The 25,694-nt window shown below is 41.5% G+C and overlaps 2 protein-coding genes across 8 annotated transcripts in view; both read right to left on the reverse strand.

Moving 5' to 3' along the window:
- OIT3 (oncoprotein induced transcript 3) overlaps positions 1 to 12,439 on the reverse strand; it is a 32,096-nt gene extending 19,657 nt beyond the window's left edge. The window contains exons 1-4 of one of the 5 annotated variants that reach the window (XM_072869777.1): positions 10,460 to 12,437; positions 4,905 to 5,104; positions 813 to 1,187; positions 213 to 323 (exon numbers count right to left, since the gene is read on the reverse strand). In XM_072869777.1, the coding sequence (XP_072725878.1) occupies positions 213 to 323; positions 813 to 1,187; positions 4,905 to 4,968 (550 nt within the window). In that variant the 5' untranslated portion in view covers positions 4,969 to 5,104; positions 10,460 to 12,437. Of the gene's footprint in view, positions 1 to 212; positions 324 to 812; positions 1,188 to 4,904; positions 9,678 to 9,751 lie in introns of those variants that run through there. The other 4 variants (XM_072869776.1, XM_072869778.1, XM_072869780.1 and 1 more) reach the window with 4 other exon arrangements.
- A 90-nt stretch (positions 12,440 to 12,529) lies between these two features.
- The window catches only part of MCU (mitochondrial calcium uniporter), a 95,483-nt gene continuing 82,318 nt past the window's right edge, over positions 12,530 to 25,694 (reverse strand). For all 3 annotated transcript variants that reach the window (XM_072869782.1, XM_072869783.1, XM_072869784.1), the window contains 7 exons: positions 25,608 to 25,677; positions 21,344 to 21,514; positions 20,406 to 20,510; positions 16,993 to 17,153; positions 16,300 to 16,503; positions 13,862 to 13,978; positions 12,530 to 12,642 (listed from right to left, as the gene is read on the reverse strand). In XM_072869782.1, coding sequence (XP_072725883.1) covers positions 12,565 to 12,642; positions 13,862 to 13,978; positions 16,300 to 16,503; positions 16,993 to 17,153; positions 20,406 to 20,510; positions 21,344 to 21,514; positions 25,608 to 25,677 — 906 coding nt within the window. In that variant the 3' untranslated portion in view covers positions 12,530 to 12,564. The remainder of the gene's footprint in view (positions 12,643 to 13,861; positions 13,979 to 16,299; positions 16,504 to 16,992; positions 17,154 to 20,405; positions 20,511 to 21,343; positions 21,515 to 25,607; positions 25,678 to 25,694) is intronic.

The following is a 25,694-nucleotide window of genomic DNA, read 5'->3' on the forward strand; positions in this document are numbered from 1 at the left end:
ATTCAGTCATGGGATGTCCTGTCTCACCCTGAGGGGAGAGATCTGGAACCATTTACAGAATCAAAGACCTGTTCTAGGCAGTAAGGGGGAAAAACTCTCAGAAAACTTATCCTTTTTTATACTGCTTTGTAAGACAATGGATTGAGATGCGAGCAATGAAACAAAGGGGAAAGAAAGCATCAGTAACTGACACAAGTTATTTCCACCCTTACCAAGACATGTCTGTCCATCAGGTCCTAGTGTTGTCCCCAGGGAACACGTGCAGTCACTGGTGTCCAGGCAGGAGCCCTGGCAATCCACCACATCACAGATGTCGTAAAAATCTAGGGCACGACAAGAATGTTGTCAGCACAAACCTCTGAGCATGCACTGAAAATCCTGTATTTGTACCGTCAGCTTCACGCCCTATGTCTAGTCCATTAGTTACAGACCTAACCCACATTAGGAAAGCTGAACCACTGAAGCTGATAAGAAACAGTCTAGTTTAATTACTATAAGTCAGAGATGCAAATTTTGGCTTTGGTAGCATGCCAAGACAAACCACAGGGCCCACAGAGAGCATTAAAACACTGCGGCCAGGTCAGCTATGGAAGATTTCCGCTAGCTGAACAAAGGCTAGAATTCACAGAGGTGAAACGGTCTAATCAGTCTCTTATAGACAGGCCACCATCTGCACTGCATCACCTGACACGCTTCTGGGTGAGAAAGCCAGAAAGCAGTCACCACCTCTCTCAGGTATATGGATGCTCACTACCTCTCCTGCATCACGGGGATGAAGGGGTTTCAGAAAAGCAATCTCAGCAGTTACTCACGCCCACAGTATGCATGGAAACAAACGCTAGGCTTGGTTAAGTGATACACGTAGTACCCGCCCGGACACGCCTTGACGTCAATCGTGGTATTCCAAAGGCAGCAGTTCCCATTAAAGCTGGCACAGGCTTGGCGTGGGACGATGCCATCCGACTCTTGTGGGTGGCTGCCATTCAGCCAAATGGGAGCATGGGTGCCACAGTGGTTCTCCGGGATGCAGAAGGTAGGCATAGCATCACCAGCCATGCCAGTGAAGCGGTACCACTCCCCGTCAATTTGACTGTCACATGTTGGCTGGCCATGGGAACCATTTATCTGATGATCTGTGTTCCTCCAGGGCTCATTCAGGCTGATGTAGGCAGAGCAGGGGTCCAGGGCTGAGACATGCAGTGAGAGACAAGAGAGAACATCTGGTAGATATCAAATCAAGTTGTTGACTGATAATTGCAAGGAACACAAAATAATTTCTTTTTCGATTCTTGACTTAACAGAATCATTGTGATAGATAGAGATCCCCGGGGAGAAACAGCAATACCAGCTAACTAATTGCTTTATGGAAGATTCTGACAGCTTGGCTTAAATGTCTTGGACAAAAAAGTAAATTAACAGAGCTCTTACAACATTATGCAGCAGTCTGATTTGCTGTTTAGCTGCTGTAGAGTACGACGGGAAAAAAAAATATATATATAGATAAACCTGAGCTCCAGGGAGTTATGTTGCCATAGGAAGTATGTCCTGGGAGCACTGGATCAAGCCTAGGATATCCACCCTTTGGTCAAGGGCTAACTGAGCACTTGCAAGCCCCTCCTGAAGTCACTGGTAACTCTCCCACATGCCTTGGAGAAGAGGACCAGACTTCAAACAGGTTATGCAGCCTCTCTAAAAATCCATCCATAGCCCGCATCAGCCCTCACAGTTGAGTTGCCATAACCACAAGCCAGAGATCACCTTGCAAAGCTTAAGTTAAAATGTGAATTGCAAGATATGCAACAGGAATGCTACATTTAAGGTGTACAGAAAGAAAATATTCCATTTCAATTATTAGACCCCTATATAATTGCAAGTGATCTCTAAGCATAATTTATCAGCTCCTACTAGCTTCAGGGTACAATTTTAAACAGATAAATATAAGTACTACTATCCCAGGCTACAATGAAGTTGATCTATAGCCCAGCAGGCTGTCTCTAACCAAGAGTGTATGCTTAGAGAGGTGAGGTAGAAGAAAGAGACCCTGCTCCATTTACCCGGGGTTTTGTTCTCCACTCTCTCTCCTATAATACATTTATGCCAAGGTGAGCTGAAAGAGCTGTAACTCAAATCTGTGCACTCCAAAATTCTGCAGCAGGGCAAGAGAGAGAGGTGGCAGCCCCCTGTATTTAAAGATCTGCTTAGATGTGCCTTGGTCTCCTTCAGAGACTCTGCCCCCACTTCCCTCTGCCAAATACTAACCACCTCTACGATTCACAGTATCTATTGTGGTTTTGTGTGCTGTTGCTGCCTCCCTGCATCTGAAACGGCTTCCCCAAATCTTTTTATTTATTATCTTAAAATCTAGAGAGCATGAAGGTCAGAATCAGGACATTCTGGGGAGCAAAATGTTCTACACTTTAGAGAGTCATGTTCCCTGCAAGCCCACAAACTCTCCTGATCTCCACAGGAGATCAGATGTTTGTGAGTGAAGTGAGTGTTTGTGAGGGCAAGATATAAACACCTGGACCTCCTGGTATGTGCATGCCTGCTCATGCAGTGCTCAAGAAGCATGTCCCTTTTCAGAGGCCTTTCTGAACCTTCTGCAAACAATTAAAATGTAAGAATGCCATAGGGAGAAAAAAAATTAAGAATTGAAGCGTTCATTACATTTTCAGTCTTCTCCTAATTAACCCTGATTTGGCAGCTTCCTCACTAAAAGTCCAGAGGTTTCATTTTCACTTACATTTAATACCTGATTAAGCACCACTTACCCATGACTAGCTATTCCCTATTAAGCAAAATGAATGCTAATACTGTCTTGAGTAAGGAAAATCGATTACCATTTGCTAGAATTAGGCTAATAAAACCAATCATCCTGATTAACACATCTCAGATGGGAATACCCTCTACTTTCCACACCACATTTCTTTTTAAGTTCTAAAATTGCTCTATCTATTTTGTTTTGATTAAACAATAGGGTGATGCAATTTGGGGGGGGGCACATAATTTCTATTAGAATGCTCTGGATGCAGACAAACCTTGGTTCATTATTTTGATTTGCTTCACTGACTTTAAAGTGGGAACTACAAGTGCTTCAGAGAATGGACTTCAAGTCACCCTTATTTAGCTGCATCCTCTGTAAACATCTGTCTCACTGACATGCTATCTTGTACCTTCTCGCAAATACAACATCTCTCTTGACAAACATCCTCAGCTGTAGACAATGTTTTGTTTGCCCTCAAATCCAGCATAAAAGGGAGGAGCAGCTGCTGTAGTCACGAGAGAGCTGCAGAGCTGCAAGCTGGCACAGGGAGTGCAAGTCTGGGTTACAAAGGAAATCTCTAGTGCCATAATTCATGAGAGACGCAGAGGAACAGATTCACTCCCACCACAAGCAGCCCCCAGTTCTGAGCAGTGGAGGGGGAACTGCAGCAGGAATCTCTGATGAGATTCACCAGGCAATCCCTCATGAGCTCTCCATTTCACCTGCCTCTCCTTGTCTGCTCTTGCCCACAGACAGCAGTAGCACTGTTAAATCCCATCCTCCCAAAGCTTTCTTGACTTCTTGTGACAGGAAAACACAGGTCCTGCCTTTGTACACAGCTGAAGAGAGCTTCCTCTGGGCTTCCCTCAGTATAACTCACTTGGTTTCCACAAGATGATTTGGTACAGCCTTAGGGTGAGTCACTGATTAAGATTAAAAGGTTTTTGTGTTGTTAAAAGCCAAATGAGGCAAAGCAAGGAATGCCCTGCCAGCTTCCCAGCTGGGCAGCACCAAAAATACACACACTCTCATTAGCTTTCATATAGTATAATTAACTTTATGAAATATCCTTTGTAGACCGACTCTGAAAACATTCATCCAGAGAGATCACGTTGTCTCCTAAACAGACAGGAGATAATTTAAAGACAAAATTTACTGAGATGAACATGCAGTGGCTCAGAGGGAGCTGGAAGAAGGCATTTCAGGGGAATGGGGTAGCACGCCCTCCCATCTTTCATTTCTCTGAGAGCTTCAGGCAGGAGTGGAAGGGAGGTGGCCAAGCACAAAAAGCAGACAGTGCTCTTGCGATCACTGCAGACCCTCAGGCCGCCCTTGGACTGCCAGCGCTGCCCCAAGCCAACCTCCCTGCAGACACCAAGCAGCCTTTGGCAGCACAGTTTACTGAAAACTGATTTGAGTTTTTAAGAAAAAACTCCACAAAAATATAGGAGCAACCAATCAACCTCTTATCTCTTCTTCCCCAAACAACGAAAGCATATGGGTTTTGCACAAGACATATAACTGTTTCCCGCTCCCTCTATTTTTCATTTTTCTTGACTCAATTTTTTTCCTCCCCAGCACTTCTTGCATGGCCTGAGCAATTCAGCCTGACAAATATTAGCTATGAAGTAAAGCTTTTCAATTTGTAATCTTGATGATATCATTAGTTCTCTAGCTGACATGCTAGCATATATATTGGATGACAAATCAGGCTCTAGCAAGCATTTGTAAGCCCACCATTCTGCAGAGAGATTAATCCTGTGTGTATTGTGTAACTGGAAGCCTCTGCTCTGGCACGGCTAAGCAATGAAATGAGCAGCACTGCATTATGACACTAAATTCAGTTAAGATTTGTCAAGGAAGCAGGTGAAAAAGTAGCATAATATCTACTCGTAGAGTCTCTCCTCCAAAGCGAGAGGAAAATCCTGCAGTGTCTTGGCAGTAGAGATTCTCCCAATATGGGAGCCTTCACGCTCTATGACAGAAAGATCTTTCCAATGAGAAAGAATTTCACACCACCTTCAAAGAAAAAGGATATTTCTCACACAGTCTAGTCTTTCACCTAAGAATACCAAGGTTCTGCACGAACCTTAAAGATGACAAACAGAAATAAGCTTGAAGGCAATGCCTCTTTACTCACCCGTCAAAGACACTGGCTGCAACTGGATGATGAAGCAGATACAGAAAAACAAGTACTGGAACATCCCACTCAGCCAAGGAACAGTTACCACTCAAGTAACAGAGGCTTGAAAGCCCTTGCACACGCTGTGGCTCTTGCAGCCGCCTTCTCAGTGGAGCTTCTGACCCCAAGCTTTCTGAAGACCAAGTGTGATAGCTCTCCTGGAAGTTTATCAGAGGAAGAAGCTGAAGGGATGTGGGATACAGCTCCAGCCTTGACCTCTGCAGAGCAGCTCTGCCCCTTATTGACAACAGAGATGTACTTACTGATCAATCTTGTTTTTTGGACTCAACCCGCTATTGTTTTCTGGCCTGACTGCCCCACAGTGACACCTCCACTATCTTATCTGGAGAATTCTTCTAACTAGGGGACACCCGGACATCCCGAAGGGATGGAAAAGAAGAACAGATGGGTGCTTGTTGTTATCTCTGCTCTTTCCACAAGTCATACAACTTCATGGCTCCTCACAGGCAGAAAACACCAGCTAGAGAGTCTTAACTGCAGGAAATAGTGGCCAAAGGAGGAGAACTGATCCTTCCGAGCAGAGATTGCAGATGAGTGCTTACAGCAGAGCTACAATAGGAACATCAGTCAAAGCAAAGGACTGCTATCCCACAGGGAAATAAGCTGTTCCTGTACTACACAAAGACCCTTTCCACTCCTGGTCACACAACCTGACCATTGCAGCGAGATTATCAAACAAAGCAAATAAAGACATTTTTCTCCAGTAGTCTTTACGATCTCTGTCTTTAAAAAAAAAAACAAAGCCAAACCAACAATCAAGAAACCCAACAGTACTAAATTAACTTCCATGCAAAACTGAGTAATTAAGAACCTCTGCCTTACAGGTTCAAACCAAACTAGGTTGAGTTGCAGGTTATAACCACGTGCTCTGGTGACAGATGAGACGTAGCACGCTGAAATCTGTTCTCTACTAAAGCAAACCAAGCACTATGACTAGCAGTGAGAGATACCAAGAACAACATAAATAAGCAGAAAGGGATCTTCCCTCTCATCCTACTAGCTGTAGCTCTTATTATAGAGAATAGATTTAAAACTCTCTTTATAACATATACATACATATACACATCTACAGGTCCCTCCCGCTTATGATCGTACAGTTCTCCTCCAGGAAATCATCTGCAGGCAGAAAGCTCTCCAGCAAAGAGTACAGCTAAACCTACAGTAACTGCACAATCAAGCAAGTGTAGGCATTTCCCCATTTCCTTTGCACCCTCCATTTCTGCAGCAGGCTGGTATAAGGAATAACATCAGGGCTAATGTGCTAGCTTCAAATCCCAGTAGGAGATAATTAGCTACATTATTTTCATATTGAGTTTGCATGAGACAAGGAGTTAGGTATTTGCGTGCTTTGTAGGGATTGTACATTATAGGAAGTTCTCAATGGCCTCTCTCTGTCTGGGTGTTCCCCTAGCAGTGAAGTGCAATATGCTGCTCTGCTCCACCCCAGCAGAGGAGTCTTTTACAGTGGTGAAAGACTCTAGGGAACAGCAAAAGAAGCTTTATAATGACTGTCATTGCTACCACCGCCACCACAAAAAAAAAAAAAAAAAAAAATATCTTTGTGGCTATATTGTGCTGACAGCTATGCAGTACCAGAAAAGTTTTTTCAACAACAGGAAAGGAGAACAAATTCACTATGCAAAGCTAGCAAGGCAGATAACCCTCAAAAGGTGATTATGTGAATTCCCAGAAGAGAAACTAAAATTGAACAGAGAATAATACAGCAAGCCACAGGACATTATATTTTGCCATTTTCATTGAGCGGTTGATTCATACTTAAGATCCTGGGTAAATAAAACTGACAAGCTTGAATTGAATTTTCTGCTTATGTTAGAGGTGTGTGTACTTCTCTGAACCATTTCATTACCAGCTGCTTTTATCTTCATAGGTGGTATAGTAGGCCTGACACTAGTAATGTTTTGACAGTTATATGTAAGTGACTGACAGCTGACAATTAACATAGGGAAATGAACTGCATCATAGCAGTTTTGAGCCTCAAAGGTGTCACAAACGGGCCCTGTCAAGTTCTCCAAAACGGATTAAAGCAGGAGATGCCCTAGCATTTCCAGAGGTGACACTATCCTAAATCACCATAATATCTAGTTCAAGGAAACAGTCTAAAGCTGGAGAAGATTCAGTGTGCTGCCTCTACACATTTTTGGGATCCACAGGAAAGACAAAGACCATCTCAGTCTTCTGGAAGAAGCACCAGCATAGGCAAGTCTTCTATCAGCACTTTCTCTTTGCTTTGCAAGTTATTTCGGGTGACATATATAGCTCCAGTTCCCCCCCAAACAATAGTACTTGTATTAGAGTAGGCCACTGCAAATCCATGCCTCAGGGAGCTGGAACAATTATTCCTGAGAGGTAAAGGGGGGAAAAAACCCAAACAAAAAAACCCTCCTGCAAACAGACCCTCTGGGAGAGATGATACAATTCCAACAGAGTACTCTAGATGCTGTAGGGCCTGCACTCTCTATGCAGATCTAATAAATCTGTTGTTCCTGACCTGTACTTCCCCAATCCAAAGATGAGTGAGCCCAACTTCCCAAGAAGCAAGAAAAATCAGGATCAAGTTAGTATTTCTTAAAAGTAGTCATCAGTACAGGTTAAAAGATGTGAAGAGAGAAGGCAATATCAAAATAGAGGGCTGGAATTTTATTTTGGTACCTAAGAGATGGGATCTTTTAAACCTGCTTCTAAGCCTGGTTATATCTAGTCTTAATGCAAGAAAGGACGATAATTTTGCAGGTGGCAACCACACTTCTCACCCCTCCCAGTGATTTGGAGGGCTTCACCATCTTTACATAAGGAACTCAAATTGTTCAAAGCATTGGCTAAGCTAGGAAGCCTCATGCTCGTGGTAATGGACTACTAAATAAAGACGCTTTGGTGTTTGCTGAAGCTGGCCTTGTCTTTGTCAAAGCCACCTCTCAAGACACACCAGTGTTTGATGAAAGTGAGGTGTGTGAAGAACAGCTCTTGGTGCAGGAGTAACTCCTGCAGCCTGCCTAGAAGGAGGTGGCGGAAGAGCTAATCAGCACTTCCTGCCACTAAGAGAGAGGAGAACCTGACACACACAACAGGATCCCTGTCTGCAATTGATTTGAGGATGTATGTTCACAGTAAGCCTTGACAGGCTGCTGAGATGGATTGCACGAATGTCAAGGACTTAGAGATAGGCCTATGTTTCTGTAAACAACTTGTCCCAGGACACAGTGCCAATGGGAAGGGCTGTTGAGATCAGGGATTGAACACGAGTTTGGTGAAGTATGAGCAAACTCAACACAAGAACAAGTAAAACACCAAGACGCCATTAAAATCAAACAAGTAGGTAACTGCTAGTGAAGAATAGCAAGTTATTTCCCTTCCCTTAGTAGAGCCCTGTGATGCAGAACTTGGTGTTCTGAGAGTGTTCTTCCATGGGTCTTACAGAACCCTGTGTATTTTCCATGATCTTCAATTTCTAGATGGAGTAATTAGGGCACAGACACCATACCCACAATTGCAAAACTAGTCAGAGGCAGAAACAGGAGTAGGACCCATCTCTCATAAGTTCAGAGCCACAATGACACAGCAGTACACCAGCTTCTCCTATGCTTCAGGACTTAGATACACTGGAAGTTTAATTTCCATGCCTGTATTTTACTCCTCACCCCCTTAGTGTTAGTACAGAAATAAGAGTTGTTTGTTTTGTTTTTGTGTTTTTTTTTTTTTTTTTTAAGGGGAATAATAGGAATCTCTTGGGATAGGTAGAAAAATACTTAAGATATAAAAAACTCCTTCCTATGTGAAAATGAAGTCATACGAGTGGCACAGAGGAAAGCAGTTTGCACACAAAAAACAGAGGAGATCAAAGAAATTGTTCCACTGGCTCAGAATGACAGGGCAACTTGGCCAGCTTCACTTGACTGACATAGCGCCAAGATCTGACAGCCAACAGCAGCTTCAGAGCATCATGCAAACCCTCTTACAGCCAACATAGAAGTGTAAGAACTTGCAGCAGGGTGATCATCATCACTGCCTGCCTGGTAGGAAGGGAGAAGGTAGAAGAAGAAAAAAAAAAAAAAAAAAAAGAAAAAAAGGAGGGTTTCTTCTTTGCTCTTCAGGAAAAAGGAGCCATGAACACCTCCCCTGGAGAGGTTTGCAAGGTAGAGCCTCAACAGGCATGGCAAAAAGGGAACCTAATACACTTCTCCAGACAATTTTGAACTTGACATGTTTATTTGAAAGCTCCCTCACAGAGAGGGAAGAGAGGTTAAGCAAATGAATAACAAAATTGGTGGAAAAAGCAGCATCTGAACACTGCAATGCACACTGCTGTTTATCCTTCACAGGGTCTTCAGAATGCAGTGTTACATTAAGATTTAGGCAGCACTGCCTGCTCTTAAAGTGCTGCCAGGGGTACAGGATCCTACTACCTGCCTGGCTCCTAGTCAGGAATTAGAAATAACTATTGCAAGAAAGTTTGTTGATGTTGATATACAACAGTGTATATCAGGAGAGCAAACAAACATCACCCTTCCCTTCAATGTTAGCATTCAATGACAACAAAAGCAGTAGCACAGAGATTTGAGTTTCAGGTTTGTGGCATGTCATCCACCCCTGGCAGAGACCACATGTGCACTGGTGGTGCAGAGGAGTGAGACAGCAATCTTCCAGACTAACAAGACCCACCAGACAGCCCATATTTCAGGGTACAATTGTAGACTCTTATTTTACTCCTTTTCCCACATCATCTGTAGAACAACATTAAAGCATGTGAAGGAACAATTTTGTCACACCATTTTCTTGCTTTCAAAATAGGGGTTGTGGTGCTAGATGTCAAAGTCTTCAGTTCTTCTGGATGCCAAAATGGATGACTTCTTTTGCAACTGTTCCAAGCAATTTGTCTAGGGAGGGCAGCAGCTCATCTATACACAGCGGCAGACTAAGGGCTGCTTGGAAGAAGAGGGTTTGTTGGCATTGCTGAACTAAATTTCAACAGTGATTAAAGGTAGGTCACAATGACTAACAGCTTCCAGCCCCTCCTCTCTGACTTGAAAAAACACAGGAGAGAGTTGGCTGTTTTAAGAACTGGCCAATCATGGATTTATTTTTTTTTTTAAACAGTCAATGGACATGATAAAAAAAAAGTCTTCTGGCACCAAACATCTCATCCTAACATCCCATAAAGTTAGGACAAAGTACAGTCTGCTGATTCTCAAAGTTAATGAACAAACTGCATTCATGACAAATCAAACCACAGCCATTCAAAGGCCCAGAAAGTAAAAGAAGCTTAAAACTTCAGTTTTCCTCTGAGACAGCACTTGAATGCAATATAGAAATACACTGACACCACTTGGTACATTTTAGGTTGCTGGGCATTACACGCCCATATACGTATTCTTATCCTGCAGGCTGCCACATGTCTCCAGATTTTGTCAGCCTCCACATGGAGCTACTATGCTGGTCAAACAAAGGCAGATCTTTGTTAGACCAAACATCTCTACCTCACCGCCTCAACTGCTCCCGAGATCCCTGTGTTACGCAGCTAGGCATGGCAGCAAGATCTCCATCCAAGCTTCCTCAGGAAAGCTATTATCTGCATCACCGTGGCCTCAGTGATGTAAGGTCAAGAAGAAACAACCTAAACAAAAAGAAATGGAGGAAACTCAGGAGACAGCTGCCACACATACAATATTCTCTTCTCAGCTGGGGAAAATAACATTATTCAAGAGCACTGATTCAAAAATTGAGTAGTTATTTATTGTTCCAGAAGTACATTGCTCTTTTATACATATTTCATAAATGATACAGGATTTTACACATGTTCAGGTTTTGGTGTTTTTTTTGTTTGTTTTAAAGAAGGTCTTTTCTCCATGCTCCCTCCCTCATCCCAAACACACACCAAGGATTCAGCTACAGGATCATGTTCATTTTTTTCCCTTTAAAACTCACCACACAAACAGGATAAAACAGATTAAAAAAATATTCATACAATGTAATTAAATTGAAAGACAGAGGAAAAGGGGAAGGGGGAAAAAAAACAACCTAGAAACATGCACCCATTCAGTCCAACATGCCATTGAGTGAGAAGAGGCAGCAATCCCAGCTGTGTTTCCACATCTGCAAGGCACCTGGCGTCTAGTTAATACTGATTTTTTTCTTTCCTATTTTTTAAATCATGGTTCTCCAAAAAAACCCAGAAGCCTCTTTCCATGACACAGTGAGGAGTAGTAGTGAAACATCAAAAAAGCAGCCAGCTTTTCTGTATATAAAGCTTAGTGCCTTTCTCCCACCTTCATCCTGTCTCCACAGTATTTATCAGCAGGATGCTAAAACAGACTGACCTGCTTTGAATGAAGACATGGTTTATCTGCTTAGAAATCAGCCAGCCTTGGCTAGTAGACAGGGCAATGGGTTGACTTTCTTTCCTCTATTTCTTTTAGCTAAGAACAAGAGATGTCATTAGCCACTCCTAAGAAATTCTGACCTGTGGGCTCAAAGTTCATTTAAAGCTACTTAAGTAGGGGAAAGTGCTAGAGAACTGAAGTAGTTCTGTGTCTTGCACTGTAAGAGCCCCAGGCTTTCAAAAAGCCTCTGGGCAAGGAAAATGCTTGACCATATACGAGACCTTTTATCTCATTACACAAGCATCAAATATCACATAGTCCATGTTCCAAAACTGTTCATTTTAGCAGGAGTCATGATTCTGCGACAGTTTCATAATCCTTTAAACCTTCATAATTTCATAGTCCAGGTGGCTATCAGATTTGGGGTAGGAAGACAGGAATCTCCCTCCCTGTAGACTGAATATAAAAAAACCTCTCATGCAATGCTGTCATTGATTTCTAGAAGGAGCTCAAGGACATTGGGATGCAAAGTTTATATAGTTATTATGGAATAATCCAAAATATCAATTATCAAATGTCCAGAAGAAAACTTGTTCCTTCTCTCACTTGACTATAACCATTCTGTGCTACAAATAAGCAAAGGAGGAAGTCAATGGAGCACATGGGGTGGGCTGGGAAGGGGAAGCTCACGGTTTTCCAGTAGAAAGCAGTCTTGTAGTAACTTTATAAAAGAGACCAGGTCTGATCAGAAGTGTGCGTGTTAATGGCGGTGGAGCCCAAGTTCTGATCACCAGCCATAGCTCCAGGTGGCTTGGATTCTTTGTTCTTTTTTTTTTTCTTTTTTTTTTTTTTGAGAGAGAGAGAAAGAGAAATCTGAATCAGGTAAAGGAAAATTTAAAAAGCTAAGCAGGCTGCTGGTGTCTTATCAAGAGGCAGACCCTGCAAAGCTGGAAGAAAACACCCCTACACCCCAGCATTACATTCTTTTCATGAACCCCCCCAATCCTGTATTTGTACACAATTGCCATTCAGACAGTTTTTAAATGTGACTATTCGCCAAGCCCTTTTCAGAACTAACATTCCACAATGTCCCATCTTCAATTTAAGAGACTCCCCCCCCCCCCCCCCCCGTCCTTTGTCTTGATTAAAGGTAAAAACCCTCCACCCCCACACCACCTCCCAGCTTCCACCTGCAATGCTTTAATTAAAAAGGCAAGAGCTATGAACAGGTTTTTTGCCGGGGTTCAGAGCTTCTTTGCTGATCAGTCTTTTTCATCAATTTGCTGGATGGGCAGGTGAACCTGCAGTGGGTCTCGAAGCCTCTTAAGGTCCAATTCTGCCTAAAAGTAAAAGACACATTATACAGAATAAGCTCCCAATACACTTTCCCCAGTACTATTCCCCTTTACAGAATGGAAAGCTTTTCTGTATTTCCTTGTTTTTCCTGTCCAGAAGGGAAGCATTCAAAAATTAAACAAAGTCACAGGCTCATATTTGGAAAAAACATTCTTGGCACTTACTGAAAGACATTTGCCCTGTACTTCTCTGAAGTTTTCTACATGCAGCCAAAAGGAATATGGTAGGGAATATTTGATCCCTGTAAACTCACTGGAACTTTTTTAAAAAGACAAAAAACAAAACCAAAAAAACCAAAACAAAAACCACAAAACCAAATCAAACTAGATTAATGGGAATGGTTGATTCTAGAAGAAAAGCTCCATGAAAATACAGCCACCCAAGGGTATCTGTATTCAATACAGCATGAGAAAACTCAGAGGTCTTTCTGGGTTTTCTCATGAAACCAAGAGAGCCTAGCCCTGACCTCCCTCTACTGCTTGTGCAGCTCCTTCTCCAAGGCAGGAGGAGAACACATCTTGCCCTGGATATCCTACACTGTCATTTCCAGAGCCTAGAAATAAACAGAGAATGACATGGGGCAGTGAAAAAGAATGTGGTGGCTCTGCTTTTTCTGCTTATGCCATTCTTCTGCAGAAAGGCTCTCAGAAACATAAGGAAAGATCTTTACCCGACTCCTTTGTTGAACACATCCCACAATGCGGACAGTCTGCCAGAAGGGTCTGTCTCCAGAATACAAGAAATCTGCCCCCATTGCTTCTAACAATACAGCTAGTTTTTTTAATGTTATTTTCCAAGACTGCAACCCAGTGCACTGAAGTGCTATGTCAGGAAGACATGAACTGAATGGATGCAAGTCTTAATTCCTCACTAAATCCATCTGGTGTGTAGGAGCTGAGAAGAAAGGAAATCTTGAATTAGGCTCCTCTGAGGCATGAAGTGCCTGAAGCAACTCAAGATTTGCCAGCAGTTTCTAGAAGGCCCTTACAGATACAGGCAACCGTTTCACGTTGATTTACACATCCAGCAATTCTATTCCTGGGCACATCAGTGCCAATTCAGTGATTGCACTGGGGCTGTGACAAGAAAATGGGCTGAAAATCTAAGATACATGCATTCTTATTTGAGGTGCATCTATTAATAGCAGCTAAGAACTAGGAAGCAGTAATTTCTTTGTCTTATTTCTGGAAAAATTCTTGTTACCTGAGCAATTGCATCCTTGAGTTGATTGTATTTCTCTAGATCAAATCGTGTCTTTTTGGCTCCTTTATGGAAAAATAGTAAGTACTGTCTGTCTCTGGCATCTGGATAAACATATTCCTAAAAAGAAAAAAAGGAGAGAAGATCGGAATAAAGCATCAACAGGATGCACCACAGGGTAACATTAGCACAGTATTTATTGGGTGTGTTTTGGGAGGATGACTAGTTTCTGTCAGTGAAGGCACAAGACCAGACAGCATTATCTAAGCTCACCCAGTGTGGTGGGGTGACCCCAGCCAGCCACTAAGCCCCCACCCAGTCACTCACTCACTCCCCTGCAGCTGGATGGGGGAAGAGAATCAAAAGGGCAAAAACCAAGAAAAACTTATGAATCAAGATGAAGACAGTTTAATAGGTGAAGCGAAAAAAAAAACAAACACCAAACCAACAAAAAACAACCCAAAACAAAACATCAGAGTGATGCAAAAGCAATCACTCACCACCTCCCACCAGCAGACCAGTGCCTAGCCAGTCTCTGAGCAACAGCTACTTTGAAGAAACTCCACCCCCCACCCCCTGGTTTATTGCTGAATATGATGTTATATGGTATGGAATATCTCTTTGGTCAGTTCAGGTCAGCTGTCCCGGCTGTGTCCTCTCGCAACACCTCGCCCACCCCCAGCGTATTCCTGGGGGCAGGGAGTGGAGGGTGGGGGAACCAATGAGGAACAGAAAAGTCCTTGACACTGTGCAAGCACTGTTCAGCAATAGCAAAAACATTGGTGTGTTATCAAGACTGTTTTGGTCACAAATCCAAAATACAGCACCATACCAGCTGCTATGAAGAACATTAACTCCATCCCAGCCAGACCCAGTATAGTCAGGCATTTGCTTCTCTACTAGTATGTTACACTCCAGCAGTGAGTTACCATCACCTCCCTCCTGTCCTGAATGTGTGAATCCTTCTGTGCAGAGAGAGCAAAAACTAACACATTTCAGGGTTCCAATACTGAGAAGTTTGTGGGGAGAACGGGGGGGTGGGGGTGGGGGGAAGGCTATAAATACCAGAAGAAAGTCTTTGTAAGATGCCCCTTACTGTCTTTTTCTTAAGGTCATAAACATGCAGTGGCTAATTAAAACAATAGCTTCTCATGAGTTCATCTCTCAACCAAGCTATCCAGGCAAGAACAAGAATCCAATACCACGGCTTTTGCTAGGGGTGCTCTACTGCAAACAGTCACAGCTTTTTAGAGCTTGCAAATAACTCAGAGCAGCAGAGCTCTTCACACCAAATCCCACATAACATCCACAAAGCACAGGTCTGCCTGCTGAAGTTAACTCTCCCTTGCACTGGAACATCACACAGCCTCTGTGTCTGGTATGCATCCAATGATCAGGACTGTCAGGTGGAGAAAAGCTCCATTCAGAGTCAAGCCATCCCTGAAACACTGAGATTTTAAGTCCAGCAGAAGAAGGACTAGTTTATATGGATGACTTGATTAAAACATCAAATCTGAGTTCAAACATGGCAGAAGTTCCAAATGCACTTGGCAGAAACTATAGCAGGAGCCCTGACAGGGGCACACGTGTCCTCAGCCCCTGAAATCATGCAGCTGACAGACTGTTGGGACACCACACTGGAACACCTGCAGCATCTGTTCTGGTGGTCTTGTGACAGCAGAGACTCTGAGCCCTCCCCTCTCTTATTATTTAGGTGGGATTATGAAGTTTGAATGGGAGTGCAGAGACAAACCATGTACTAGAAATCCACAGAGTCTGTCACAACTACAAGGATCCAGAGAAGCATAGCTCCACTTTGTGCGAAGATTTTCCAACACTGGAGCAGGTTTATTTTTTGAAAGACTGAGCCCGAGAGCCAACAGATCTGGAATTGCACCAAGGGGCAAGCATTCAAATAGATCTGCTTCATCTGGGTGAGAGTCCAGATCCACAAAATACCTAAACAAAAGCATTTCCAATACAATCCCTGAACGTTTCTTGTCTCTTCAAAAGGCCAGCACCTCATGTCAGAGAGGTGTGCTTCCCTGAAACTCAGTAGGTACCTCCTGTACCCATAGTTTATTTGGGCTGATAAATCACAGCACTTGGAGGCCTCTGGTGCAAGACAATGTGTGCGAGGCTGCGTATGTGTGTGTGCAGAAACCACTACCTGTCAGTAGATGAACCTGTATAGCTAAAGCAGTCAATCGCAGAATATACATAAGCATTTATGGTTAGGCAACCAGATCAGCAATGACCACCACCAGAAAACCCCACAACCATACACCACCATCCTGGACAGCAAAAACTAAATCAAGTGGCATCTAGGTTCTGACAGGATAAGGAAGGGGCAAATCAGCACAATTTTTCTATTTTTCTAAGGAGCAGAGCTCAAAACAATTCTTCTATTGAAGTGTCAAAGTCAGCACAACAGGTCCTACCTGGCGAGTCATTACGAAATAAGCATACATTGCCATGGCACTACCATAGGTGATGAAATAGGTGACTGGTTCCATAATGTCCCAAGAATACTCCCACCAGGTTAGGCGGGCCAGAATCCCAAACTGAGTGGCCATGTAGGCCAGTCCTCCCCACAACACCAAGGTTGTCCTCTTCTCTGCTTTCCTGCTGAGCTCCATCCTTACCTGCAGAGGACAGAAGCACATGCCTTATAGTCTCAAAAATAATTATGTTAGTATAATTAAGAGATAATGTAAAAACAACACCTTGTATTTATATTAAATGCTAAGTGGTTCAAGATACATGACTTAAGTCTAGGTTATGCAGACAAATCTAGACTTCTTTTCCATCAGCATCTTGCGATCAGCCGTATTTTACTCCAAGCATGCTCTGAATGCCTCGCAACGATGCTTTTTCTCTCTATGTTCAGAGATGTTCTATTGCATTAGCCCCAATCTTTATTTACTACCAAGTTGATTTCCAGTTATACAAAGCAAGGAAACAAAATACTTCCACAGAAACCAAAACCAGACGTGGTTTGGTATATACTTAGTGCATCTTCTGCTTCAGTGACCTTAGAACTATTTGAAGCATGCCAGTGACCTAATTAAAACCTTGAAATAAATTAAGGCTGCATTTGGAGGATAAGTAAAATACAATGAGAAACTTCTCACTTTTTCTAGTGGTGCCAGTTGCTCCTTCAATTCCTCTAGTCTCCCTATCAGCTCCTTCTCTTTGTTCAGCTGGTGCTCCTCAATGCACAAGGCGGTATACAACTGCTGAACCAATGTCTTGACATCATTCAGCGTCGTTGCATTTTCATGGCTTAAGAGCTCTAGGAAAAAAAGAGACTGCTTTATATGCATTTATCCACAGAACTTCTCATATACTCTTCAGAAACTGCTATTAGTCTGCACACGAAATGTATGAAATGATCTTTTCAACAAAGAAGCCTTTGGAAGAGCTCCAGCACTCTAAGACAATGCAATTTCTTCAAAAGAAAACCAGGCTTTATTATTGGAAATTCCTAAAGTTTGATAAGAACAAGGAAAAGAGATACATGCTATTAGCTTGCCAGATATCAACAGCTACTTCTGATCCATATTTATATACAGGACTTAACAAACACAAATGAACAACTAAATTAGTATGATCCATCACATTAGCTGTCAAGAAACAGCCAGAATTCAGACTACAGACCATCAGCAACCGTAGTTATTGATGATGGTAGCTGAAAACCTTGGGTTGGTGGCCCCAGAACATGCAGTCTTATGATAATTATTTTGAGTACCAATGCCAGGAATTGTTTCCCAACACTCTGTGGGCAACCCCCTGCTGTGCTGCCTACAAGGCAATAAAATTCTCCCTCACAGTGTTTAAATAGAGACAGTAACAGGGCCATTAACTGAAATGGCCTTTATTCCCGCATTTCAATGCGAAAAGGTTCCTAAAGGAAATCAATTTGTAAGAGTTGTGACTAGTGGTATTGTATTACACACCCCATTTGGAAAAAAAGAGTTTCAAATTAAAGCAAAAGAACTTGATATTAGCCAAATAAAGAAATAAATTTTAAAATTTAATTTTTATAGCATTTTTGGGCTTGTACCTTAGGTTAGCTTCTCAAAATATTATTTTACTAACAGAAAACAGAACTGACATGGAAAAGCTGCAGCAACCAACCTAGACTTGGCCTGCAACTCTCAAACAAGCAACAAGTGAAAAAGTTTCGATTCATAAGCAGCTATGGTCAACTTAAGTTTTAACACTAGCAGCCCAAGGGAGAGAAGTGACTCAGTTGTCTGTGCCAAGGCACTTAAAAAGCACACCACATCCCCCTCCCAGCTAAAGGGCTCCCATTCCCCTGTGAAGAAAAAAAGTATGTTCCTACTGAAGTGACGATCAAAAAGTACTTAGTATTTAAGATTACAGTGTTCTGGCATTTCCATTTCAAAATACACAGGGTGATTTTGTAAAAATGGAAAAGCAGTAGCTGAAAAGTTTAACAGAACTAATCTCAGTGCCTATTTACAGACACATTCATTTTAATACAAGCTAACTATAGAAATCTCCTTGGCAAATGAATCAGAGGCAGCAATTTCATGTAACCTAGGTGATCCCAGAGCTCGCCTAGCAGTGCACAACAGGTATATTGTACAAGCGAGCTAACTGAAAACATATCAACTCACCGACACAGACTTTGGTCTCTCAAACATTAGGCAAGTGGAATGTATGAATTGCCTTACCTTGGGACAGCAATTTCTCCAGCACAAAAATAGACACCATGTTGGCATTCTCATTTAGTGGTATTAATAATTACAGAGTAGTCCGGCTAGGCTTGATACCATCACCTGCTCTCAGGGGCTAACAGTTGGAAGAGACACCTTGTTAAAATTGTCACTCCGCTTCTCTGGCTTACATCATCTTAGAAGTGTGTGAAAACACCACATTCAGGATGCAGAGCAGTAGGGTGAGAGAGCAGAGAGTAACTTTCTTGTGTGTGTGATATCCAGTGATTTAGATATCCAGTCTTAATGGTGAGTTTTCTGTTAAGGTACTTTTAAGGAGATTGGAAAAAACCACCTCTAATAGAGGTCAGTCTAACCCACAGATGGGGAGAAATGGCATCTCACCCAATGCTGCACTCCCAAATTCCAGTGTCTCCCATACACAAAGGACAAGTGGCTGCACAAAGTTCCCCAAGTCAGAAATTTATTTTTTTCTCGGTATTTTTATATTGTAAACAATAAAATTCAGGAATACCTTTTTATTATTTTCCTTGCAAAAAGGTACTTGGAAGCTAACTACATCTACAGAGGAATATGGCATACATCAGCAGATCTTCCTAGAAGTCAGCCACCCAGGGTAGTCTCAGACCCAAAAGGTATGATCAGTCTCCTGATTTTCTATCGATAACTTCCTTTAGCATTTTGTCTTACTCAGGCTGCTCAAGATGGTAAAAGGAACATTAACAGTTCCCTCACAGCTTTTGCCTTATGAATGATTTTGTTCATTATCTACTGCTTGAAGAGACGCATAAGAGAGGAAGGCCCAAACGCCACGGAAAACAGCCAGATAAATAGGGGAAGGCATTTCCACCATCTAACCTCAATTGGACATGCAAGTCAAGTTATAAATCCTTCCTAATTTGTTTCCCTGTCTACAGGACTAAAAATTCCTTTTAGAAAAATACTGCTTGCAAACTTCACAGGATTGCCTGCAACAATAACAGAACAATAAGGTAGACAAAAATCCCCCACTATCTGTGAGCCAAGCAACAAGCAGATCAACATTTCCAACACTGGTCCTTTTGTTTAAGTCCTCAGCAGTAAGTATAGGCATGCAAGAACCAGGGGCTTCATTAAGCCTAAAAAGCTGCCCTAAGAGAAAGAGTAGCCAGTAAATGAAAATACCAAGTCCCTGCCTCTGCCAGTTACTCTGGAGTCTCGAAAGCTTCTTGCAAGTTTTCACATCTTGAAAGTTACACAAGTGTCCAAAGCCCATTATTTAAAAGGATTTTCTTGTTGATTCAAATTAGGTTGGTTTCCCATCTTATTTGATTCTTAGTAATGTAACTTTGTAAGAGCACGGTCTCATTTATTTCACCATTTGTTAGCTAACAAAGTTTCAAGGTTTATTTGCAATATTTGAAGTACCACACTTAAAAGGAAACAATGTTAACTGTCAGGTGAGGGAATGATTTATTCTTCCAAATCAGATAATGTAAGTTTCAATCAAATTCCCATTTTGTATTGTGCTACTTCAGCACAAGTTAAATTTAATTACTTTTCAATAATTAGAAGAAAATTCAGAAAAATTCAGAAATTAAAAGAAATTACATTTCTTCATTTATTTCTCTTATGGGGTGTACTGGCTTTAAGCAGAATGAATATTTGCTTTTCATCATTAACTACTCTGATTACTTGGATATCACTAAATTAGACTTCAAGGGCAGGATTAGAAACTGCAAGGTTTCCTGTAGAAATAACATTTGATGTTCTTGAACAAGTTAATAAAGCATGCTGCAATTAAACAGGGAACTGAATACTGAAATTTATTTCTGATGTTTACCAGGACCAGGCTGGTTTACCTCTCTTTGGTGGTCTAACATGGTACGTGACATCATTAATGATCAGTTTGAAGTCATCCAGCAGAAGCAAATCTATGCCTGTGGAGGAGGCGACACGTGTGCCATCTGTAAGGCAAACACAGATGTCTCATTAAACAGTAGAAACAAAGTACCTAAACATGCTGTGGCTAAGTTATAATGCCATCCCAAATCCAGTTGTGGGCCTTCTATATTTTCCCACAGACAATACTCTTTGTCCAGACAGATATATATACTGGGAGACCTCACATGGCAAATACTAGCTGAGCTACGTATGCAGCTGCTTTTCTAGATTTGTGATATTTGGGGTCATCTTATAAAAAGCAGTTCCCTTCATCCCACACACTTTGACTATTTTGCTATGTTTTGCAATACAATCCACTTAAGTGACCTTCACCTTTCCCCTCTAGCATTAGAAATGATTTCAATAGCACTTTCATAAGACATCCTCACGATGTTTCAGATCTTTAGTGGCTAGCAGATAATTAGCAATTGAGCAAAACATAGCAAAATACGACATTAAGTGAAATACGACTGAGTTTTTGTCACTAAGCAAGATACCAATTTCCCTTGTACCACCTTTTATACCCAATTCCTTACAAATAGATTAGAACCTTTACATAGCTTGCATCTTTCATACTACATATAAGGAAACTCAGCAAAAACATAGACATTAGTCCTAATGGAGGTAAGCTAAGGAACATTTTCCTCCTTCATTCTACAGTCAGATTTCCTTGGCTAGACCTGACTACACAGGGACAGCTAACAGTATTCCTACTCTAGAAATGGCATTTCTACCTTCTAATTTTTCAGGAACATCCAAGAACTCACATCATAAACAAGCTTTTACTTAAAAAGCAAAAGGCTGAATGAAAATAGCTGGCAAGCAAGTAAATCAGTTAGTTTGTAAACAACAGTACCTGCTGAGTAGATTGCAACCCGATCAATTCCTCGGTCCTCTGCTTGCAGCTGTTGTAAGAACACACCAACAGAGTCTGAGATAGGTTTAAGTGTGAACTGGCAACGTTCACGCCGGGATGGAAGATTGACAGAAATCACAGGTAACCCATTTTGGTAAACCACCGTCACTTCTACAAAGAAGACAAAAATACAAGTTTATCATTAAAAATTAACAGATCTTCTCATAACAGTTCTGTATTTGTCCCATGGAGAAAAAGGCAAACATGGTTATAAGCTGAACATGAAAGAGACTTTAAATTTTTGGTTCATCTTTTATCAAGAGATGTGTCCATCGAAGAAAAAAACTGAGGGATGTGAGTGGTTTTCAGTCCCATTAACTTGGCAGTATGTGTTAAACTTCCTGTGCTTTGTAGAAAAGTAGAAGATACTTACCTCTAAGCACAGTTACATTTATACTAAAGGCAACATGATATCCAAAAGCCACAACATGGCAGTATAGTATTTGATTAGTTTCTGAGAACCAAAGTATTTTGGACTATGGAAGACAAAACACTGTGCAATTTATCAGGATTTATAGCCGGAAAGACAAAGGCAGACTGTGTATATTAGGAAACATCAAGGAAGGACCTACTTCAAACCTTTTTATTCTTGTTTAGTTCTGGTTTCCTCCTCTTTGTCCTAAGGCAACAAATATTTAAGAGAGCAGCCAGGAGTATGAGGTTGTAGGACCAGCACTCTGAATTTAAGCTTCAAGGTCATTTCATCTAAAATTCATGGGATCAATACACTTTGTACTTCAGAAGATAGACATTACTACTTAGGTGTAGATAAACATTTTCCTTTTCTTTAGTGCTGTCAGGAGCTTTTTCAAGAGCATTCTTAAGGATTTCAGTGCACCTTTCTAAAATTTATGGTAGTGACCTGTACTAACTGTAAGCTAGTTACTATTTTACTGCCAGAAAGACAGCCCACTCTGTGTGCTTCAGGATACCCATACATAGAAAAAAGTTAAAGAGTTTGTATTCCCTAAGCCCTCTACTGAGTCACAGCCAAAATTTCCCCCCAGTGCAGTAGTTGCTAAAGTATAGCAGCACACCTAAAAATGATTCACTTTAGATTGCTATTTATTTTCCTTATGTAAAAACGTAAGGTCTTCTTTATTGCACAGAGCATTTGCCATGTCTCAAGGATTGTGCAGTCACACCCACCCACACAGCATCTGGTTTAGTATTCCCCACCTGTTGTAGCTTTGGCCAACTACATGAACCACACCATCTACTTAAACTCATCTAACTCACATTTTGACATGCCAAGTCAATCTAAGCAGCTAACATCAAAACTAGTTGGTCAAATAAGTCAACACAAGTAGAACTAGAAGCAAATAATGCAATTTTAACTACTGAAGGAAACTATTTCTCAGCATGCCACTGTTCAGAAAGTTTTGCCACCAACAGCCTTCATACCTCCCCTTTCAGTGATTTGCGGCCAGATGATGAACTCATTTATCACAAGATAGTTTGCATATTAGGACAAGTCTTGGGGCAACATGCCTTTCCAAAAAGGGAGGTTCATGGATATTGAGAAAGGATCCACCAGATACACTTCTACAAAGCCAGAAGAGTTCTCTCAGGCTTTTGAGTTTACTGTCACATGCCTCCATGAATTGAATCAAGCATACAAAGGCTTGTTCCCTCTTCCAGGGGATTGCTATCCAGTGCTGACGGAAGTCTTCCTTGTCATCCTTAAAGACTAGGTGAAAGCAACCAAGTATGGACATCTAAAAGGACTAAAGCATCCCAAGAGGCCCCAGTAATTGGAAGCCTATAAATGCCTATTCTCAAGACTCAGAGACACCTGACAGGATTTTAGTAGCTTTAGTGTTTCAAAGATTAAAACTCAGAGACAACATTCAGGTATTTACTTAAAAAAAAGCAAACTGCCAATTTATTTGGATAGTTAGAATTTCAAGCTCCTTACCAGCAGCTGTTATGACACCAGCTATCAGATTTTTGCATTCTTTCACTCAAGTATTTGAGCAAGAGACTGGTAAGACATAGATTAGCATTAGCTACACTTGTGATAGCAGGCTCAAAAGGAATGATCAACATGTTTAGAAGCTTAAGATAGCCACTTAAGTAGCAGTACAACATAAACTTATATACTGCTTACATAACTGCAAGACATGAAAAAACACTGTTTAAAATGCTACCTTGATTATACAGGCAGTGAGCCAATTTATTGTAGAGCAGAACAGATAACAACATTTGCACCAACACTTTTCCATGTATCCCTGTTGGTACAACACAGCAACCGCAGGGATGACTGCCAGCTTTGGAGGAAGTGCCTACCAGCACCAGCCTGGCTGCATTTTAACCCTCCACAGACCAGACGGAGACCACAGTGATAAACACAATAGGCCAGACTGCACCAAGAGTCATCAGCATTGGTAGCACACACAAAACCTTTATCCAGGATTTCCAGCTTAGGTGAAGTGTTTAAGACCAAATGATGTCTTTCGGAGGACAGGCTCAGTAAGTCGGGAATTCAAGCTGGTTTATGTTTTCCTTACAAAAAGCTTGTAAAAATAACTTTCTAGCCTAATTCACTGGTGGGGAAAGTCCATAATTCCAGTTTGGTCCTCACATCACCTCCCACACAAGTAACATCTGGTCAGATTTTTTACTGCATTGGAGAGGGCAGAGCTCAGAGGCAAATAAAAAAAGAAAAAAAATCCGAAGGACGTGTCAATAACACAAACCTAACAGACAGCAACAGGCAGCTCCAGTAAAAGTTATTAACAAGACACTGCGATATAGTAGTCTGTCTTGCTCTCCTCTGCTCTGACTGCCCTGTGGATTGCCTGCATAAGGGCAACTACAAGTTACTAAGTGGACAAAGCATTTTGGCATTTCACTAATTACAGAGCTAACATTTTGGCCAATCTTCACTAATTAAATTTTAAGCCAGTATTTAAATACATGGGACAAGTAAAAGAAAGTAATAGTATACAAGTGTATTTCACTTACATTTACAGAGACCTACAGCCTGGCCAGGGATGCTGCTAAATACAATCATGGAGGATTTTAAAAGCTTTACACAGTATATTAAGCACAAGGTTGCTTTGAAGTATGAATTCCACCCAAGCACCACAAAGTTTTGACTCAGCCATATGTACACCAGTAACAGGTCATTAGTATTTTTTAAAGATTTGTGTTCTTGCATAAGAACAACTTAAGCAATACATTAGGCCAAAACAAGGTACAGGGAAAAAAAAAAAAAAAGGGTGTGGCCAAAGTCAGTGTTGAACATTTACTACTGGGGTAAAGGTGAAGTTATTGGAAGAAATAACAAGAGAAATATTCAAGCACAATATGAGGAGAGGTAAAATCAAATCAGGCAAGTAGCTACACACTTACATTATCCTCTCAACCTTACATGTGTCCTCTAAGCTTCTACCTATTTAAGCCTTCAGGTTTTTATTTTGAGTTCTCCACAGCAGTCATGTTCTCTTTGTGTTTGCATGCACTCACTATCCTGGCAGGGGAAGCAATTGTGCCAGAACCCTTTACTTTATTAGCTTTCAGACTTCATTAACAAGCCTTAATGGGGAGAGGATCCAGTAACCACTTGTGTCAGTCAGCATAACTGCTCTAGTCTTTGCGCACAGCACGCAGGTGTTAAGCAGGCAGTGATGTCAAAGCTGCTTGTTTCCTCTTTGCATTCTGTCATACTGAGATTTTTAAAGTTCCACCAGTGCATTCTTTTGCTTTATGTTATGACAACCTTATCAAAAAAGCTTAATGTCTGAGCTGTCCCAGAATTTAAATAAAGGAAGAAAATTGTCTGGGGTTCACAACTTATTCACTGCAGCAAACCGAGCTTTCAATCGTTTGAGCAAGTAGCTGGTATGAACTGCACTTTCTTTACATAAATAAAGTTAACAGGGCACACAGTACCCTGAAAGGTAGGCATCACACAGACCTCACAGTCACATCAGGAAAAAGCCTGGCAAAAAAATTTGGACAGTTGCACACAATTACATCTTTCTTTACAAAGCCTGTCTGGTTTTGTAAGGACAGTTAGTAGAAAAGTTGACCATTTCCTTAATTCTTCTTGACTGACTTTGTCCTCTGTCACTTCCTTAGTTCAAGACTGGATTACCTCCTAGCCAAAAAAGCCTCAACCAGAAAAGGGGGTCAGGGAACATGATTTAAGTTAGTGAAGTCAAAAGTGAGCCAAGAGTTTCTCCGTGTCAATACTCACCATCAGAGGGCACTACTGTACTGCAATAGACCACACTCACACTCTGCCAAGGAGAAAGTCTCTGATGCACCTAGAAAATACAAGCAC

This window comes from Ciconia boyciana, chromosome 8 (assembly GCF_034638445.1).
Source record: "Ciconia boyciana chromosome 8, ASM3463844v1, whole genome shotgun sequence".
NCBI lineage: Eukaryota > Metazoa > Chordata > Aves > Ciconiiformes > Ciconiidae > Ciconia > Ciconia boyciana.